At 35.9% G+C, this 16219-nt stretch overlaps 2 protein-coding genes across 8 annotated transcripts in view; both read left to right on the forward strand.

Moving 5' to 3' along the window:
* Positions 1–16219, forward strand: part of LOC143175074 (uncharacterized) — a 45309-nt gene that overhangs the window by 21016 nt on the left and 8074 nt on the right. The gene's annotated exons all lie outside the window — the stretch shown is intronic.
* On the forward strand, positions 627–16213 carry LOC143175075 (uncharacterized). Of its 5 annotated transcripts, none has more exons than XM_076372107.1 (10): positions 630–785; positions 883–960; positions 6126–6245; positions 6436–6553; positions 7070–7316; positions 13517–13615; positions 14808–14898; positions 15010–15155; positions 15481–15613; positions 15672–16213. In XM_076372107.1, the coding sequence occupies exons 1-10, from the start codon at positions 645–647 to the stop codon at positions 15717–15719; spliced, it is 1221 nt and encodes a 406-aa protein (XP_076228222.1). In that variant the 5' UTR covers positions 630–644; the 3' UTR covers positions 15720–16213. The 5 variants fall into 5 exon arrangements, with proteins under 5 accessions (XP_076228224.1, XP_076228225.1, XP_076228222.1 ...); XM_076372108.1 differs by lacking the exon at positions 15010–15155 and having other exon boundaries at positions 15672–15873; positions 15942–16213; XM_076372109.1 differs by lacking the exon at positions 883–960 and having other exon boundaries at positions 627–785.

The following is a 16219-nucleotide window of genomic DNA, read 5'->3' on the forward strand; positions in this document are numbered from 1 at the left end:
AACACTAAATACATTCGAAAATATAAATATTTAACAATGTAAACGCAATCAGGCCATCTCACTTGGAATTATCCTAATGGAGTCGCAAGGCGATTCCAACAGTACTCGCGCGCACATCTAACCGTATATACCTTTCCTTTACCTTGCAATGGAAATTCAATTAATATTCTTCAGCTGTAACTTAAAAATATAATTAAACAGACAAATAAAGAAAAACAGAAAAGTTCGACTATGCACTATGCACTGTGCTGAATAGTTACACAATAAAGAGAAAAACAATAATGGGAAGTCGCGACTAACACCACGTCTGCTTCCACTCTGACACATGCAATACTCAACTACATTCTGCGCATTTTCTTTGCGCAACGAAATAGCAGAGAGAAAAATAAAACGTTAAGAATCCCTTAGTTTCCTGGTGTCACCGGAATTGAATGTTTCATAAGTCTTTCTCTAGCTTTCAAAAATTTCTTGCAACATGCTCATTATATCGATCGCTTCCAAACAGTAGACATCTATTCGAACGGAATAGGATAAATTAGTTTCTTCCCGACAGGAAGTGAACAGTATGAATAAAATATGATGACGAACTGTAGTTGAACGATGCCACAGATTTACCGCGCAGACGTTTTCCGACATTAGGCGAGATGGACGTGTTCCAGAAGAACTACAGAGCCTATTGTTCTGTGATGTACATCACCGGACTATGGCCCTACGATAATTCCATTGTCACGAAGATACAAAGAGTTCTTTTCTGTGTACTCACGTTGAGCAGTATGGTAATCCAGGTAATAAGGATCGAGGCGAAGCGTACATAATATAGCATGTAACTATTAATTTCTGCGAACCCATAAATTGACGCTTAGTAACCAAATAGTATTCCAGGAAGACATTCTGAAACTTATTTACGTACAGGATCGAAGATATTTATTTTATTTCGAAATCGAATCGTCTAATTTCAAGGTATATTTCATCTAACAAATTCCCTTGCCAGAGATTTATAAAAGAAGTTTCTTTTTATCTTAAGAACTTTTGGAAGAGCAACATAACAAACCAAATCTCTTCTACTGATCACTAATGATAACAAATCGTATTGCCTTGATAAGGAAGGGATTCTCGTGTAACAATTCCAAAACATTTCAATCGTATTCGAGAAAATAGCGAAGTTAGCGTATCTTTCAAGGTTACGCGTCAGAGGTCAGCTATATTAATAATACATTGAAAGTGGCAAAGCTAAGAAAAATGACTCTGTTCCAGAGGTTAATAATTGGATGCCTCAGAAATATTGAAAAGAAAATAAAACTTGAATAAACTTAAGTCAAGTGCAGTTGCGGAAAATAAATGTTTAAGCTGTAAGTGCAATGAGACCTCTATAAACCCTCTTAAGCTATGATTTCTTATATAATTGCACCCACAACAATTATTTTCGCATTAATCATTTACTAGAAACAAAGGAGAACTCCGCAGTCATCTATATCTACGATTACTTCGAAGTGTATGAATTGATTAGAGAAACATAATATTCCATTTGCATCGAAGGGAATCGAGATTCAATTACTTTTGTTAATTTCAGTTTGAGATTTTCATTAAGAGTCTGGTACGATCTTGTATGGCAAGGGGTTAACCCAAATATTATTTCTCGCTACATAGATTGCTCATAGTCTTAGATATTTTCAAATTCAGTAGTTCGGCTATTTAAATTGTACCTCGAATTATGCCTTGAGGTTAATAACTTAGCAGATCGCTGCAGTAACAAACTTTAATAAAACTCAAATACTTCAAGAATTGTACAATTTTGAATAACTTTTTCCTTCGAAAAAATGTTGCCGACACTTAGCTTCCCAGATAATCGTGAGAAATTTTGCTATGGGGTTCTACTAAGGTATCATCCAAAATATGTTAAATACCAGCAAAAAATATCTATATAACTTCAAGAAACATTTTTAATTTTTAGATACTTCTGCCCGCCTCTTCAGCGATCTCGATGATTTTTGGATATGCTGCAGAATGTTCAAAAAATATGTTGTACAACATAAGTGGCGAATAGAACTCTCTAATCTGTGAGATTTCAACGGTTGATTGTTTTTGCGTGCGATCGGTGTTGTCTTGCAAGTGGATGGCACCGCACAGTACGACTGCCTGTGGACAAAACCTCAAAATTCGACTACTCCCATAACGAAAATTGAAGGTTACCAATGCGTTGTTAAGTAGTCTCTGCTATATACAATGATTTTCATTTGAAAAATAAAAGTTTTGTGCAAATTAATTCCGTTTCTCTATTTACATAACGTTGGAAACGAAACGTAAAGTATCCATTGTCATTCAAAAAACTTTTTAATATCTGTATAATGTGAAAGAAATATAACCACTATGTGTTTAGCTCTATACCTGACAACTTTTGTCAGAAACTTGTTTTTCTATCACACATACGCTTTAAGTTATGGAGTTTTGTCCAGAAAACAGACGTTTGGCTGCACTGTGTGCCGTTATGTTTCGGAATGCGTGTTTGGAAATGAAAGACTGAACCGTGCAACTGGAGGGATTGACGCAGCGCGTACATTTGGGAGATGATTTAATGTCTAACGGAATGGTACAGGGGCAACGGAGTCCGCAGAGTGTTCTGCGAGTCGCTGCCATGAAAGATCCATAGGCGTGAGATTCGAATGATACTCAATCAGCCGAGGCGGAAGCCTTAATAGCGTTGCCTCCCAGGGTTGGGAGTCGACAGTCGCCTGGAGGTAGACTGTTGGTAGTGAACAGCTCACTTTCTAAAGCTCTATTAGCTGGTACCAGAGCAGCCCAGCATACGGGCTTTCAACAACCGCCACTACGAAGCCAATGCCCCGTAGGGGTAGGTCCTCGTATTATCGCATATCTATTGGTGAGACCTGTTTCACTTTTTATGCAAGAATAAGCAGTATCTCGTCCATACCAGGCGTTGGTTGATCCAATTCGAGTACCTTGGGGTCGCCAATCCCCATACCGCAATCGTCGAACGGCCCTTGAGGGACGTATGGTCCTTCGCACAATCTCCTAGGAGTACGTGGCTGCATAAGTTTTGACTATGGCTGCAAGAGACAGAGTGAGTGAAAGATAGAATTTGATTGAAAGTTCGGACGCGAGATGGGTTTTGAACGAGTCTTTGGAATAATTCTATGAACGATTTTGCGAGCGTTAGCGATCGAACGAATATAGCGTGCAAGCGACCGTTGAAATAGCACTATTGTAATTTTTATTTTTATTCAGTAAGCTGTTTTCAATTGATCCGCGAAATCCTGTGTTCCCTTCATCACTGCACCAGGTGGAATAGTATCGTAGAATAGAGAGAAAACTAACAATTGACAAAGAAATCGTATCGAACTCGGAAATTCAAAACATTATAAAACTTCGTGTGTAATTAAAGTAAGCTAAGCCTAACACGTAGCTAATTAATCCAAGTCACACAGCTGAAAAATAATTTCAAGAACAATGCAAGATATTCAAGAAAAGTTTCTACTAAAAATTCATCATTTTTCCGCGCCAATAAGACTGCGGGATCTGGGGAGGGGTTTTGGCGAGGACAAGCCTAGTTGCATTTGTGTGTTTATTGAAATGGACTATAAGCGACTAGAATTAAACTAAACTATATGTCTTAAGGGGGGGATTGTCTTTTTTCTTGGTCAAAAGTAGCGATAATTTAGGATTTTTTGTTAGCAAAAGTGTAACGTTGATTAATTTGAAAATTTGCATATGTGTTTGTTGTACTTTCATCGTGTTACATAAATTTTTTCAGCTCGGTTCACTTTGAAAAACAGTTTGAATTGTCCACGAAGTAAGACGCTCCGCGCAATTGCTTCATTAACGATTGACATGATATCTGCCGTCCAGTTCATTCGAATTCAAGAATTCTGAGGAGATTTTATTTTATACACATATAGTTATCGTTTGATCTACAATGAATAAAAAAAATTATTTTTCGAGAAATGGTAGCAGTTTAAACTTAGATGTTCGATCTTTCGCAGAAAGTTACCCGAACTTTTGTAATCAAAAAAGAAAATATACATCCTATCGACTTGCCGGTAGATCAAACGATAAAGTGGTCCTTTCTTAACATACAGTTAAAATTTCAAGTTGATTGTTCCAATACTTTTTTCTAAATCATGTCAACCAGCTACGAAAAAGTGATTTCGAAAAAATCGCGTTTAAAGTTTGTAGTGCAGTTACTGAACAAATATTTACAACTAATCATCTATTCCAGGTCCATAAATTATTCCTTTCTCTTGCTCGTCAAATTGATTTTTTTTCTAAATTTGCCATTCCAGCCTCTGTACGAGCCTTTTTTTGTTCCTTCAAGGCTTCGTCTCACCGATCTTTGTAAGCGCCATTCATCCCTAGTGGCGGCGAAACTTTTACATTGATCCTCAATAACGATACGAATATCGTCCATGATTTTTAAAATTGCATTGCAGCCTTCATTAAGAATGCCTCCTGCTATAAATAATGAAATCTCAATTATTTTTAGTCCACAATGAAAGTGTTTGGGAGCAAGTCGCCTGTTTGAATTTTGACTTAAAATTTTGCAGAGATATTCTTAAAGAGTTAAAGTAGAAGATTCTGTAAAAAACAAAAAATCGATTTTTTGACCAAAAAAAGACACAATCCCACCTTAATCTATTCTACGCTATACTAATCTGTTCCAAGCAGGTCTCCTCTAATCTAGTACACTAGATTCTCAAACTACACTCTCTAGGCTAGTGCACTCTGACCTGCTCCTCTCAATTCGCAAAACTACTCTCTGCTCAAAAAGGCCTTACAATCATATTAAATACTAATCCTGTCCACGCGGGGCATGATTTTGCAGGTCATTATCGGCCGCTTGCGAACCAGCTGAGTTCAAGTAGCCTGAGGGTCCGTATCGTAAGGGTCCGAGTATACCTGCGGTATCCGGCCTTACGGGTCGCACCCCACATATTTATAAACGTAATTATATAAAAATAAGTGGCTGTCCGATTGAAACGCACACGCTACGATAGACATACCTGTATACATCATTTAATTCCACAGTACCAACAGGTTTTGCAATCACCTCAGAAGCAGTGGCCGAATGCGGTCATAAACGTACATTATTTGAAAAAGTTACTTAAATCGTGTACTCGTCAACAGATCCAAAAATCACCGAAATCGGTCAAGAGCTCGCTAATCTAAACAATTGCCGAAGATAAAAATAATTGTAAATATTTTGACAAAAAAATTGAAAACATTAAGCCTTTTAGTGCCAATCGTGAGAATTGTACCTAAGCGAAAAATACCTAACGAATTCGATGTAACTTAGTAAGGATTGAGAAAATATCATGAAAAAGAAATAAGAATTATATTTACAAAATTCAAAAACGAACATATCACGAAATAAAAGGAAAATGAATTAATGCTATTTGTATTTCAATATTTGTTAAAAATCATACTAATAAACTGTTCAATAATTTAAAGAAACTCACTAGAAAAAATCGAGAAATCAGTTTTCTTTTGTAAACAGCGTTTCCAAATAAGTGGGACACGTGGTATAAAGCATAAATACTGTATTTTCCATTATTTCGAACAAATTTACTTGTATAACTACTTTTAGCAAAACACTACTTTTACACAAAATTACTTTTACCAAATCCCCCGTGTCGAATTTATGCCTAATCGCTAGAGCGTTCTTGTTTCACAAAATATTTTCTTCAATTTTTAGATTCTTCTGGGTGTAACAAAAGCAATACTGCCGGAAACAATGAGTAAAACCTTGAAAAAGATAACGATAATTGATCGGCTTTTGATATAAAACGAAAATGCAATAAAGGGAAATTATTTTCATTTATAAATGTACGTATTCTCGAGCTTGCATAATAATAATCCTCGAAAATTAATAAGTAAAAAAACAACTATTTTGAACAAGTATTTAAATTTGCTTCCATTACACGAGCATCCCCCCTTAAAGATTAAAGGAGTCTGCTAAACAGTTTTTTTCAAAATTCTTACTGTCCTGTGAAAGAATTTCGGTTGCGATTGTTCCATGAATCAGTGCGTCGTTCCATGTTTACGAAGCGGAGTAATCGCAACGTATAATTACCTCGCGGTTTTGCAGGTTCTAAAGACAATGCACTTTTCAGGCGTCGACGATAAGAATGGTAGAAACCACGGTGGAGAACGTACTTGTGCTGTTGTCGTTCTTGTTACCCACACTATTGTTTTTCTTGCGATACGTTGGCTACCTCTCCAACTTTCCAACAGTAAGTTGGAAAACATGTGAATGCCGATTTACGCTTCATAGTGTTTCATAGTGTGATATCTGTTGAAATAATTCCTCGGGTGAAAGATGCCAGTACAATTGTTACTCGGAATACAAACGGTTAATCTAACTACTCTATTTGTTAAGTACAATGCTTGTAATTTTGCTGTTTTATTTTCATGTGGCTTCAGTTAAAATTTGGGTTCGAAAACATACAAAACGATTGCATGCGTCTGAAAGATACAATCGAAGTGGATTTGTTAATGAAAGAAATAGGACAATCGAAGCGCGTGCTCCGGATACTAATAGGTAAAGAAATATTTCATGGACAGCTCTTTATTCCACCAAAAATATACCATTATCGAAACGTCGCTTCTAGAAATCCATTGAAATTCTTCACGAAGCAACGATTAAACATTTTTATACTTTTAATCAATTTAAGCGTGGGCCAATACACTTTTTGGTATTTTTCATAGAGGTTTAAAGACAAATTTCGACAGATTGGATTAAATTATTTATTAGAGTTTATATCGACCATTTGATTCGACTTCCAAACATCTATAAATGTCTATATATATTAAATACACCGGTGTTTGTATATTCAACACAATATTGCAAAAGGCAGTAGATAAACTTGTCGGCCAAGCTACGAGATTATCAGTCGACCCCAGTGATACCTGACGATCGAATTTGTTTTTAATTTGACAGTTTGGTTGATATTTATTAGCCAACACTACCTTCGTACACAGATACTTGTATAGAAAATTATTAACGAAGCCGATTCTTGTAACAAATACTCTAAAATGATATAAATCACGATTGCAGTCTTATCGTGTGTGGCAGTAATCTTCGCCTTTGCGGTCCTAGTGGTTCCTACAATATTGCAGTCTAAACTTCAGATACATTATCTAAGAATCCTTGGATTCTTTTTCAACCAGAGAGGTAGAAATGTAGATTTTGTTTGTTGTAACCTCGCACTGGTAACCTCAGTCGGCGTGTTATCGTTATCGTGCACTGAAGCGATACCTACAGTTTTTGGTTGCTACATAAGTGGATTGTTCCAGATCACCAGGTACTTTCAGAAAAGTTATTTGCAATATTTGTTAGTTACCCTCAGAGAAGTAATAAATGTTACAAATATAAACAACAAATTATACAGCAACGAATCAACTATTTTAGGTCAAATGTCATTGTTAATATACCAAAATACTAAATCATGTACATCTTCTCATATTAGCGACACCTGCATTGAAATAAATAGCTCTAGGGTAAGTCGGTGAGAGATGGCCCGTCTTTTTTGAAAGAACTATTATATCATAAATATCATTGATAGTCAACAAAACATAACATATTGGTAAAAGTAAATTACAAATACGAAGAATATTTAAATTGGTTTTTACGTAAGATTCAGTAGACAGGGGTGCACGGTTAAATTTTAAAAGAATTTATTCGGTTAAAGTTTAACGAGCTATCCCCAGTCTATCTACACCATAATCTACACCACTATTTCACCCCCGACTTCGTCAATCCGTTCCCGATCACAGTAAGAAGATCGCTACCGATAGAAGATAGAAGACCGCTTATCCATATCTTCTTGTACTAAGAATTTGTATCAGCTTGAGTTTGAAAAACTCCGTTTTCACATGACTTGAGTAATAGTGTGGTAAAATTTTTATGTTCAGGTTAAAAAGAATTTCAATACAAGAGCAGTCGTATCGTTTAATTCAATGATAAACATTCCTGCAATCTCTGTTGATAATAATTTTGAATAGACCATAATATTATATTTTTTCACAATAAACGGAACCAAAATATAATGTAAGTCCTAAAAAAGTATTTTTCCGTGTATCTCAGAAACTAAAATAAAGCGTTGCTTTAAACAAACATCGTTCAAATTGAAGTTGGAACAGTAGAGTTGTACGAAATTGTAATTTAATGACAAATTACGCAAGGAGATTCAAATAAAATAGTTGATTTGATCTTAAATTATCTTTTATCGGCTTCAATTATCATTAATGTAGAATTGAAATTTAAGTGAGTATCTATTCATATAGCAAGAGAATATAGCAAGGATTCGTTTACCCTACATGATAAAACTAGTGAAAAGATCTAAAGGGATATTCTTGTTTGGAGAGACCAATTTACGATCGTTTTAAAATTGCAATTAAACAGGGAGGTAATAAGGTGATGAAGTCAAAAGATGCTGTCACAGTTTCATTGTGTGGATTAGGAAGAACTGGGCCCTTCTGGTTTTCGTAACACCCCGCCTGCCATCTTCTGAGCACCCTACGGTAAATACATATGTAGAATTGGAACAATGTAGCGGTACTTTAACATTTATCAAAAAGCTTATTAACGAGATAAAGATAAGAACGTGTGTGCCTTCGTTGATGCTCGCTGAGGATTCACTCTTAAAACTGATTCGCATTTGGCTTTCGTCGTCTACCTTGGATTGTCTTAGACTAACCTCTGAACTTTCTTATATGACCATTCCTGCTCATTTGCGCCCTGTTCCTTGTATCTATAATTACCATACGCCTCTCCGGTTAGCTTCATCGTTCAAAGTTGTAAAAGTGCACAGGGGCAAGGGGACTCTTCAACTCACGACAGTCGGACTTTGGCGCGCAACAATAACTAATTTAAGCCACTAAGCAGCTACGGAAATAAAAAAAAGGACGTACACGCTTTGCTAATCACGTCATTTTCACAGTCCAGTCGCTCAGTTCCAAACATTTTTCTTTCGCACCTCTTCAGCAACTCGAACTTATCCAGTCTGCAGTCATACTTTCCCTAAACATACCGGCGCCACCCCGACACAAGACGACACCAACCATGCGTCCAAACTGACGTTCATTCATTCCTTAAGAAACAAAACCTTACAATGTACTTCATCGCGACTGATCGACAAACCCGCCAGACCGACCACCACGGTATTACCGTCTAACTCACACATTGTGTGGCACTGCTACCCTATCAAAAGCATTTCGTCATCCCTGATAATATTCAGATCTTGACCCGAAGCATCTTATCGCCCTCGATGGACCTCCCCATTTATAAAACACTACAAGAATATACGGTAATACATGTACGGTAATAAAAGTAATTCGCGATAAAAATGCAGTAACAATGGTCAATGGTCGTCGTTTGCGCCGCAGTGCATTTCTGGTCCCTACATGTATAAGAAAAATAATTAAATAAACTCCCCGCGCAAGAATCAGTGTACCACCAGTAAAACCAGTAAAAACATACACATATTTGATAATTTAAACGAAGTCGGCACATCTCACCCGGAATTAACCCACTGTGAGATCACACACTGAAACGCTATAAGTGTTGGACCACGTTGTTTACAAGGGAGGAATACCTTATAGGTAATGACAATCAATCCGCGTCGACAAAGTTAAAGCTATTTCAAAACCATAAAAGAGCATACTGCGTAAACCTGCGGAATTTTCAAAATGCTATGAGCAGTGTGGAATGCTTTTCTGACCAATAAAATAATAATAACAAACTTATAATTTTGATTGGAACGTAATAGTCTTAATCTACGTGAGTGTGGTTACTACACATAGTAAGGAAGGAAAATCAATTTTATCAAGAAAAATTTCAAAATAATGCAAACAAACTGTTATACATATTCACATAATTTCATTACTCATCAACAGGGAGCATATTCATTTTCCATGTGTCTATAAAAAGTTTCAAAAATATTGGTACGCTTGTTATTTACGTTTGTTGTTCAAATAGAAAATTTCTTCTTAAACGTACTGTTACGTGTTCCAAAAATGTAATGTAAGTTATAAATTCAAAACATTAAATTCATACTTAAAATTTATTACTTCTTAGAGCAATCTGAATAGAAAATCCTCCAAAAAATTGCCTGTCTAAACGAAAATGTCCTATTTAGCACTTTGAGTGCCCAGCGTAAAATGTTGATAATGGTATATTTTGTATAAAACCAAAATATTTGCTGGGGTAAACGAATTTCTGCACTCTTGTACGAGGGTGGGCTAAAAAGGTTTACCTTTATCGTAATATTTTCAACCATAGAAAAATCTGGATAAAACTATTTATCTCTTATATATAATATATCTCTACTCCATGATAGCTGTCTTATTGATAATGTGCATATGTAGTTGTTTCAAGACTTCTTTATAGTCGGTGTACGTCAATATCATGAACGAATTTAGTAATTATATAAAAGGGAGCCTTATCATTGATTTTGATGAGCTTGGAAAAGGGTAGACAGAGGCGAATCGGATCGGTTCGGATTTACAAGCGAAGAACGAATAGTTAAAATTGAGAAGGACAACATTTTTTATCAATTTCTTGTTAATACACATTCGGTTTCAATAATTCTAAAAACAAGTTTTTAGTTTTGATTAATGTTGCGATTAGTGTTTTTGAATGGTTTCCTCAAGGAATGTACACGTTCTCGTACGCTGACGCGATTTCTCCTCGTGACGGTCGGGTGCCCGCCAAATTAATTTTAGTCACTTGAGTCCGACGGTGGAGTAAGTGGTGTACGTATTGTTGTTTTGGCTACAAATGCTCGACCGTGGAGCACGATGTCTTGTCGCCTAGAGATTTCGTTTACGATACTCTTGTTCAATAGCGCTTTTTCGAATGTGCCCATCGGCACTCTTGCACCCTTGAGGTAACGAATATCGGTCCCGGCTCACTGAGCACAAGGGACCAACCTGGAGGGTGAGTGCAGAAAGTCGATAATCTTTTTTGAGCGCGTTGACTTACTAAGATCGCAAAGTCCCGTTGCTTCGGTTCACTTGCAAGTCATATATTGGCGAGAGAATCCAACCGCTACCTGTAAATTGCATAGTTTGTGACGGAAACATTTTTTAAACGGCGCAAGTGTCCTAATTTGGTTACCACGATAAGCCCCTGGCCAGACCCTAGCATTTCACTTCAAACGCTCGGCCATTCACGCCAGCGTCATAAATCCAGGCCCGTGCGAAACTGTTACAGCTCTTTCGGGGATCGCACGTCTCGCTTTGTTCACGGCGGAACAGTTCTAATTCACTCTAGAGAATTTGAGGTAAATCGTATATTTCTCATTTTTCAGGTTTTTTTCTTATGAAAGGATGACTTTTATGTTCTTAAACAATTTGTTTACTTATATTGAAGCTGAATGTGTATTAATCACAAATTTGTAACATGTCATTCTTGTTCTAAGTTTTAACTATTATTATAAAATCAGTCATTGACATGTTTGTTACAAATATTCTAACATGTAACACTAAATTTATTGCCACAGGTTTCGTGAGACGACTCCTCGCAAAGATTGCAGTAAACCCAATCTTTTGAAAGTTATTGGTCACATTTTTCTTTGCAAGAAATGCAATATTATTCTTTGGAAGATCCCGTATGTATGTTACTAATTCATCCTTCGTCAGTAGCCTTTATTCTTCTTTTAATATAGTCCTTCGTTGGACTAATCTTTAAGCTTTCCAAGAAGTATCATTTTATTGACAGGTGATGTAAAATGTGAAACTGGTTTCTTAGTTATTTAACAAGTCTCCTTTATAGGGTTGTGCAAGGTATACGACAAATGCCGCAGCATCATCAGTATTTTGCAGTTAAATCTTATTATTATATTTTTTATTTTTTCGGGCCACCGTGATTCTTGATTTGTATCAAAAAGATTTTTGTATGCCTATGTGTAAGTAATCTAAAGTACATTAAACAGTGAATTTAGATTCCTTAGAGATTAATAATAGTCAACAGATTTGAATTTCCAAGCTTGGCTTGCCATTATAAATGTGAAATTTCAAACAACGTATTTTCGACTAGCCGTGAATTCGTTTCGTTCGTGTCGATTCTAACGGGTCCTGGTGACAAACAACGCTTTATAATTATTGAAGATGTACTGGATTAAGTATGGGGAAGGTGTATAAAGTAATATGGATGGCCAATATCCTCTTCACTATAACAAAGTAACACATATGCCCAATATTCTTATTTCTATCCAAGTCGCCTTAGTTTACACTATGGTTCCGAGGACGTGATACTGAACGATTCTGTTTCCTATATATGTTAATCACTCGGCCTCACTTCCTAAGCTTCGATGTTACATACTGTATTCTATAACCTATGTTTAGTACAGGCGTGGTTCTCTTTCTTTCATCTGACAGCTAGATGTTACTAAGAAATCGATATTTTGAACAATCCTTTCCTCTTAACGAAATGTTGAACTCTTTTAGATTCCGTGGAATTCAGAAAAATCCGTTGGATTCAAACATATAAGATTTTATGGGCAACTATGATCTAAAAGTATTAATAGCGGAGGGGCTCCGTAATCTTATTTCTTTGCTACAGCTACTCACGAAAGTGATCAAACCAATACATTTATAATTTTCGAAGCATAAAATTCATACGGTGGATTCAAATGTGGAAAGTATATAATTCTGTAATATGTAAAAAATTGATTGCCGAATACTATGTGAATAAAGTCAGAAGAAAATCGGACTATGTGAATACAAGAACCAGAAAAAGTATTAAAACTACATCCTTTCTGGGGATCACAAAATTCGAAGTTAGAATTTGTAGAACACCACAACGTAAATTCGATACGAGACATAATCATGAAATTAAATCATAACAGAAAGTATGCGAGTAAAATGAATGTGTCCGAACGTATATATTGTGCGTTGTAAAAGAAACGTCTGTAATCAAAATATGGTTTTACTCGAAAAAAATTCTCTTCCTCTCACATCAATATCTCAGAAAGTAAGGCTGAGCGACGATAATATGTATAGAGAAAAGTTGTTCGGAATGATATGCCTGATAACATAATTCAGCGTCACTGAGATCCGTGACGAGATCCCTCTTCTAAAAGATTATTTTAAATTTCCATTTCGAATAAAATTTGTTTTATTAAAATTCACAGGCAAATGCAAGTTATCCAACAAATGTTCTAGTGCTCAGTGTATTCGTATAAGTGAAACACTGACGAAGAAGTAAAATCCACTACGAAGTAGTGTTTCCGAAAACGAGTTCAATCCAGAATAGTGCATTAACGAAAATGCGGCAATAGTGATTATATCGAAACCTAAATATGTAACGATAAAAGTAATGAATAAAGGTTTCTTTTTCTACTGTTCAATAAAAACATGCTTTCTCGTTCATTTCTTATCAAAGTGAAGGAAAAAGCCGTCCACCCTCGTACTAACCGAACATGTTGGTTAAATTAGGAGATGAAAAATGAAATGTGCGATCAGTAATTTTAACGATTTCGATATGTTTCTCTTCCACTAGTTACCGAATGGAAAACGCAATCAATAGATCTGCAAAGTCAGACACGCCCATCGAGATAGACGTACAGTCAGCCGTGGAAATGCACCAAAGAGCTTTGGAGTTGGTACCCCCATTCAGACGTTAACCTTTGGCACTCTGAACATTGTTAGGTCCTTTTTAATAAATGTTATTAAATTGATTTACTTTAAACATCTTATATAAAATGTATGTAGCAAATTTTTCTTTGCTAATTAAATTGAAGAAACGAAAATTACGATTAAGAAATTACGAATGTCAGTCGACATTGTAATAAGAGAGAATGGGGTCAACATAACACTGAAACTTTGGATTTCAATTATGCGAAAATAGTCATACTTATAACTAAAATTTTGGCATCAAAATCTTACATATACCAACTAATGGTAATGGATACGTCATTATAGTAAAATGACAATTAATACCCAAGTTATTAATAAACATGTGGGATCGAGAGTCACAGAACCATTTTTTGCAAATCATTACGCACAAAAAACATCTAAACATAAATAAAATTTGTTGAAAAGTTATATTTTTATTTAACAACAGATTATTCGATTTCACAAATTTAACACAAGTTTAAAATATGTTGTGAATCTTCATCAGCATCTGTATCAGTATTAGCATTTGCATCAGCCGGAATTAATTGTAGGGTCTTTCATGTCTGGCTACTAACGATAGGATCGTCGTCGATCATACCTTCAAACTTACATTACAAATTCTCAACAACGTGACGCTTAGAGAAATATTGAAGCACTAAGAAAATAGTAACTTTGGAATAACAACAAACCTGTTTGTTGATTATACACATTAGATCTTAATCGGAAAGCTTTATTATGCGGAAATAAAAAAATTTTGTTTTCATTTTTATTTATTCTACTTGCAGTAGTTGAGACATGGCGTCCATTCTATTATATTATGAATACTATAGATGTTTCCTCTATATTTAGCTAATAGCCTGTTGTTTCAAGAATACATGAAATAAGTATTACTAAAAAACTATCAATTTTTATACGTTAGCCCCGGATTTATACTATTCAGTTAGAAATGTACATATTTCAACTACAACTTTACATCGCATAATCCTGTTGCATTGGATCCGTCTCCCCTAGTCGTAAATAAAATTTGTGTCGAGCCACACTAGACAAAGGAGTGCAAAGGGTTAAGGCAATCACTGTTGACTGCACGTTTCATTGCGGTTTAATTACGTGTCTTGTTTGTTTTGCATCGAACGATCGTCAACATAATGGGACATTTAACGAACTCGTGATCGAAGTCTGAACGAACAACTCATCAGCAATATGATGCTATCGTATTTAGCGGCTATCTTAGCAGTTGTCATATCGTTCGCTGTAAATTTGTATCGTGTAAGTATCGTTATGAGATCATACGAGAAGTAATTACGTCAGTCAACGACCGTGTATTCGTTCGGGAAACAGGAAAGGAAACATAACAACACTATTTCTGGCACACAACAGGTCTACCTGGTGTTGCAGAACAAGCACGAGATAGATAATGTGGTCATCACCTTGCTAATTTTTTCGATGCATGTAATGGTTATGCTCTTGAATAATTATAGTGGACAGAGATTGATAAACAATAGCGTAGATTTCTTTCATAACATGTAAGTCAATGATTCCATTTAACGGACAGTTACTATACCTGGCGAAAAGTTTTCAGTTAAAAAGGATGAACGTCCTGATATCACGGCTACTAATTATTTATACGAATTCATCGTTCCTTTGGAAGTTTACTATATTAATATCGCAATTGTTGAACGGTCAAACAGTCGATTGAAATATTCATTCCTAATTGGATATAAAATTGCGCTTGATTACGTAACCACCTTTCAACACCAATAACTACACGAAAAGATTTATAATACGTTATAATACGATTTATAATGTGCCATATGAAAGATAATGAAACAACGCTATTGAATGAAACAGATACGATACGTTGTGGTACTGCATGCCGCTGAGATCGCAGAAACTTTTGCTGTTTATAATGATGAGGAGCATAAGCGAAGTGAAGTTCAATCTCGCCGGCTTATTCACTCCGTGTTACGAAGGATTCACAACGGTAATTCGTAGTATTTATATATTGTTTTATCCTCGAGCGCAATAAGTTTCTGTTTTAGATGATGAGCTCGTCCTTCTCGTATTTTACCGTCATCACTTCAGTGTAGTCGAATGTTTAGAAGCAATGGTCGTTGGCCGTAGTGACCACACAGGGTCAATAGTCAGAGGCATCGTGTATTATGATTTAGATGCTACAATCTCCAAAATGTCTTTCCGATAAAGATGAACTCCATTAACAATTACACTTGCGCGGACTGTTCTGTGTGTGTGAAAAATATTTCTGTGTACTTATACAGTGTATTTTGCTTATCAACCAAAACACGTTTCAGAGCATTGGCCGCCTTATAAGTTTACTCCCGAACACTTAATGAAATTTGAACGGGATACATGTTGTCCCATTGGCCTAATAGTACATGTAATCAGAGCCACAATTTCACCTAAGGACGTGAAGATTATTCACCCTTGGCAGTATGAATTTTATTTACATCTTGCGGGTAAGGTTATTAATGAAAAACTTATTGGTGAACAGAAAGAGTTTATTGTTTCTAGCGGTAGGACGATTAGCCAACGCGTCCGTCCTAACGCAGAGAATTGGCCCGAAATACAG

Source organism: Nomia melanderi, chromosome 11 (assembly GCF_051020985.1).
Source record: "Nomia melanderi isolate GNS246 chromosome 11, iyNomMela1, whole genome shotgun sequence".
Taxonomy (NCBI): domain Eukaryota; kingdom Metazoa; phylum Arthropoda; class Insecta; order Hymenoptera; family Halictidae; genus Nomia; species Nomia melanderi.